This window comes from Crocodylus porosus, unplaced genomic scaffold (genome assembly GCF_001723895.1).
Source record: "Crocodylus porosus isolate Cpor-Errol unplaced genomic scaffold, CroPor_comp1, whole genome shotgun sequence".
Taxonomy (NCBI): domain Eukaryota; kingdom Metazoa; phylum Chordata; order Crocodylia; family Crocodylidae; genus Crocodylus; species Crocodylus porosus.
Window position 1 is genome coordinate 6,910,379 of NW_017728907.1, and position 4,394 is coordinate 6,914,772.

At 35.8% G+C, this 4,394-nt stretch overlaps 1 protein-coding gene across 1 annotated transcript; it reads right to left on the reverse strand.

Annotated features, from left to right (window-relative positions):
* Positions 1-97: 97 nt before the first annotated feature.
* On the reverse strand, positions 98-4,143 carry LOC109307611 (beta-1,3-galactosyltransferase 1-like). The gene is made up of 2 exons (XM_019531639.1): positions 4,108-4,143; positions 98-1,660 (listed from the first exon to the last, which is right to left on the reverse strand). The coding sequence occupies exon 2, from the start codon at positions 1,451-1,453 to the stop codon at positions 272-274; it is 1,182 nt and encodes a 393-aa protein (XP_019387184.1). The 5' UTR covers positions 1,454-1,660; positions 4,108-4,143; the 3' UTR covers positions 98-271.
* Between the last annotated feature and the right edge of the window lie 251 nt (positions 4,144-4,394).

Below are 4,394 nucleotides of genomic sequence, written 5' to 3' on the forward strand. Positions count from 1 at the left end.
GACTTCCTGCCCTTTGGGCAGGGGGCTGGACTCGATGATCTCCCGAGGTCCCTTCCAGCCCTAATGTCTATGAAATCTATGAAATCTATGAAACTGAGTCTATTCCAACACATTCTAATTACAACACATCAGAGCACATGTACAGACACCCATTAAGTCTATCTGCCTAGATCTCCATTAGAGATTCATGATGCACATTCAGCAATCATGAAGTTTAAATAAAGTATAATTTCATATTGTATTCCCATGCAAACTCTACTGTACATGTATTTTATTTATGACACATATGTTTCTTTTTTTGCAATGTTTGCCAGAAAGTGATCTGTTCCGTTGGATCAATTCCATGGGAAGTAATTATGTTACTATATACACAAGTAACAAATGGGACTCTATATATATTAAAAAATGATTGTTTGAGTGGGGGTGAAATAGTGATTCCTTGTCTTTCAAGACAGAGAGCTACATAAATATCTTCCAAATGTACATATTTGACCTTTAAAGAGGCACTGAGAATTTTTGGAACTACAGCTCTAGAAAAGACGTAGCCAGTTCCTGAACAAAAATCTGGGTATCGATCACTTGGGTAAAGTTCTTTTGGCATGTACCATTTGCTGTCAGGATTACGATTAGGCTCATAATTTTTCATAAGACAACCAGTGAAAAAATACTGTGAAGGAGATTTAATGGGCCTTAGTACCTCCTGTATTAAATATATCGTATTCACAAAAACATTGCTATCTGTTTTCATGATAAAACTTGTGCCATTACAATATGTGGCAATCCACTTAATGCCCATCATAGTTTTAAGAGTTAAGTTTTTATAGGTGTCTAAAAAGTCTTGCTGAATAATGTCATGGTATTTCCTACTTTCCTGCAAAATATTTTCATTCTGGTCTTTGTCACTAAAACCCAGCATAAATAGGCAAAGAATTTTAATTCCGGGAACCACAGATTCATTTCCCCAAGTTTTCCTGATGGCTTCTCTGTGCTGCTTTTCATCAGCTTTGGTTGAAATTAATAGTACCAAAAAAGGAGTTTTCTTCTTACATTTATCTTTTTCATTAATAAGAAATTGGAATGGGTGAGGGTAAATGGATGAATTTGAGGCAGAATCTGTTGTCTCTTCATTAGCAAGTTGTGTCACAGTTCGACTTAATTTCTCTTTTTTTCTGTTACTTATGAACTTCTGAATGCTGGAATCTTTGCTTTTGTGAAAAATGATTTTATTTCCTTTGTCAGATTTATGAAACTGTTTGGCAGTTACTGCAGATCCTTCCATCAAGTTCAAAACAGTGTTTTCTTGATTTTTGATTTTGGGTAAAATGGCAAAAAAATTACAATTATTAGAATTAAGGCACAAATATATTACTGAAAAAAAGATGGATGCATATAAGAAAACACTTAACTTAGCAAGCTTCCAAGGAAGTTGAGAATACCTTTTGTGGTGTGTCATTCTGGTAGTTATTACATCAGAGACAAAACAAATGTTGTTTTTAATTAGAAAGGTATTCGATCAGAAGAAAAGCACTTGTCTTCAGCTGACTGGTATCCTCTGTGACAATTCAGATGGTCAAAATCATATGTGGAGTACTGATTCTTTATAGTTCTTTTTTACTGAAAGTTTATCTCATCCTAGAATATAGTGTAGATCGGTCATTTTCTTAAGAAAAGCAAGAAAAATAGAACACAATTTTGAATTTTATTTATAACTTCATACCTTATCTGAGGAAAATATAAATATAAAATGTGTTGTTAAAGACAATGGAACTTATACCATGCATTACAAAACTGTCAGTGTTTATCAAATTAAAAATGGTAATTTGCGACATACAACATACGATATGTTGTATGTCTTCTCATTATAAATGTGAGCCTTTAGTGGAAATAATATAATCCATGAATCTTAAGGGCAGAAGAAACCCCATAAAAGACAAGCACCTGTAAATAGAAAGCAGCACATATTTTAAATATGTTTATATATGCACTCACACATTTTATTAATATATATGTTTTTACATGCATTTATATATGTATATAAATATAGGTCAATTGGATATGGTACTTAAGTTTCTTTAGTAGTCTACTATTATCTTATTTGTGAAAATTACATACCTCATCTTCAACTTTGCCTATAATTAGTATGCTTTTACATTACTACATACTTGTGAATGCAGGTTTGGGAGATGCCTAGATAATGCAGGGACTAGTACTATGTAAATAATTTATGGAATAAGAGGTCCTTTAGTCACAGGCTTTATTAGTCACATCTCCTCATCTGGATGGACAAACTCTAGGACCTGACATAAGTTTGCATCATCTGCAGTAAACCAAAGTCAAACTCTGATCAGTCTTGCATCCCCAAGGACAAGAAATGTATAAAAACTATAAAGTTTTGGAGATAACTTCCAGTGTCCAGAAAAAAGACAGGTATTGAAATGTACTAGTTTTCTGTTCACTAGAAAAGTATGGTAGTAAATGGTCTACTATGCAGGAAATGGCCTTTCAAAAACTGGGTCCTGGAAAGATAGCCAAATTGTGAGATGTAAGAGTTTAATTTAGCCAATATAAAGGAGTTCTAAGTATAGGGTCTTCTGGTACATCTTCCCCATTGAAGCTCTGGCTCTTAGTAGAGAATTTGTAAAATAAACAAAAGCAAGGGGTTAGTTTGTTTGCATGTTTTCTTTGGGAGTATCTTTTGATTTTTTGGTGGGGGTGGGTGGGGGTTGTGATATATTTTATTGCATCAACTATACAATCCAGAGTCATGTTGGGCAAGCTTTCAGACACAAATGAGCAGAATACACACTTATCCTTTGGTATAGGGGAAATATTAGACTGTGTTCTGCCTTCTTTAAAATCAGTATATGTAAGCTGAAATTCTATTCTGTTTTTGGGTGTAGACCAGTTTTGTGTGCCAAACTTCTATTCTAGGTTTAGACTTGCTTCTGATCACTTATATCAGTAAAAGCGTAATGTCTATACCTAGCCATATAGAGACCTTCCTCCAATCGTGGCTGTCCAGACCTGAAAAAGGGTACTTTGTTTTCAAAAGCTTCTCTATCATCTTTTATAATTGTATAGTGGGTTCAATAAAAGATACTATAAAAAAACCTTGCCTCATAATTTCCTAGAATGTCATCTCTATTTTAATCTGTTACTCAAGCTTTTCCTGTCTTACTTTGGGTTAAAAGTCTGTAGCTCAGTCTATTACTGTTCCTATAGGCTAGGAACAGAAATTACACACAAACCAGTTTAAGCAATCAGAAAACAGTTTAAGTCTGTAACAGAATAGAATTTCAGTATACTTAAACTGGTTTCAAAATGGTTGAAACTGGTTTAAGATAGACCTGGAAGGATGTAGTATCAGACTTAACTGGTTTAGGTTAAATTGGTCTATTGAACTTCTGTCTAAGATCCCCTTCTGACTGAAGTTAACTCTCAGTCTCCCAGCTTCCCAGGATGTTTTGTGTATTCCCTGCCAATCCCCTTGCAGGGCAAGTAGGCTATCCTCTGTCCACTGTCTGCCATAGGGGCTACTGAGTGGGGAACAGAACCCCCATCCCCAACTGGGCCTACCATGGCTATGAGCTGTGGAAGCCTAACGGCTTTGTGCAGGGGAGAGTCTGTGGTGACAGTAGGGGCCTGGGGACATGCCAATCAGGGATGTCCCTACTCAGCTGGGCTCTGTTGCTAGGCTGGGAGGTATGTAGGACCACCCCCCACTCCCGTCTTACGGCCTGGTTAGTGCAGGCATTTGCCTGCTTCCCTCCACACAAGGGTGAATGTGTGTTATGTTTGCTTATGACAAAATCTTCTCAGCTTAGAGAACCCTGTAAAGGTTAATTCAGTTCTGCCTTGGGTTTTTTGGCTGTCTGTATTTAGCCATGGTATCATAGTTAATAATATTTTTTAAATGAAACTGCCCACATCTCTACAATAAATTGTCAATTCAAACAAACAAACCAAAAAAACCCCCCCCAAACCCCAAAACAACAAAGAGAGAGAAAAATGGGCGTAACTATTTCCAAGCAACCTATGCATTGACAAATTGGCACTGCTTATAAGCTTTCCAGGGAGGTGTACAGAACCTAACAAAGCATGATTAACCTCCTATAGTCTTCCTTTTGTTTTTTTAATTGTAAGAGCTGTCTTACAATGAAAAAAAACATCTATTCTGAGCTGTCAACTGTTTAGAAATCCTGAAGGCAAAAGTAAAAAAAAAAATGTGATGTAGAGGAAAATATTTCTTGGTGGTGAATATTCAACTTTGGAAAATAGGTTTGTAGGCTGTTTTGTGGTGACATCTGAATTAAAGAACCTAAAAGGTCATCTTAATTTTTAAAACCAATGTAAAGGGAAAAATATCACATACAAGGAACCTAGTTAGTAGTTGT

Coding starts and splice junctions, on each gene's coding strand:
- LOC109307611 (XM_019531639.1), bottom strand. CDS start 1,453: ATGACACACCACAAAAGGTATTCTCAACTTCCTTGGAAGCTTGCTAAG.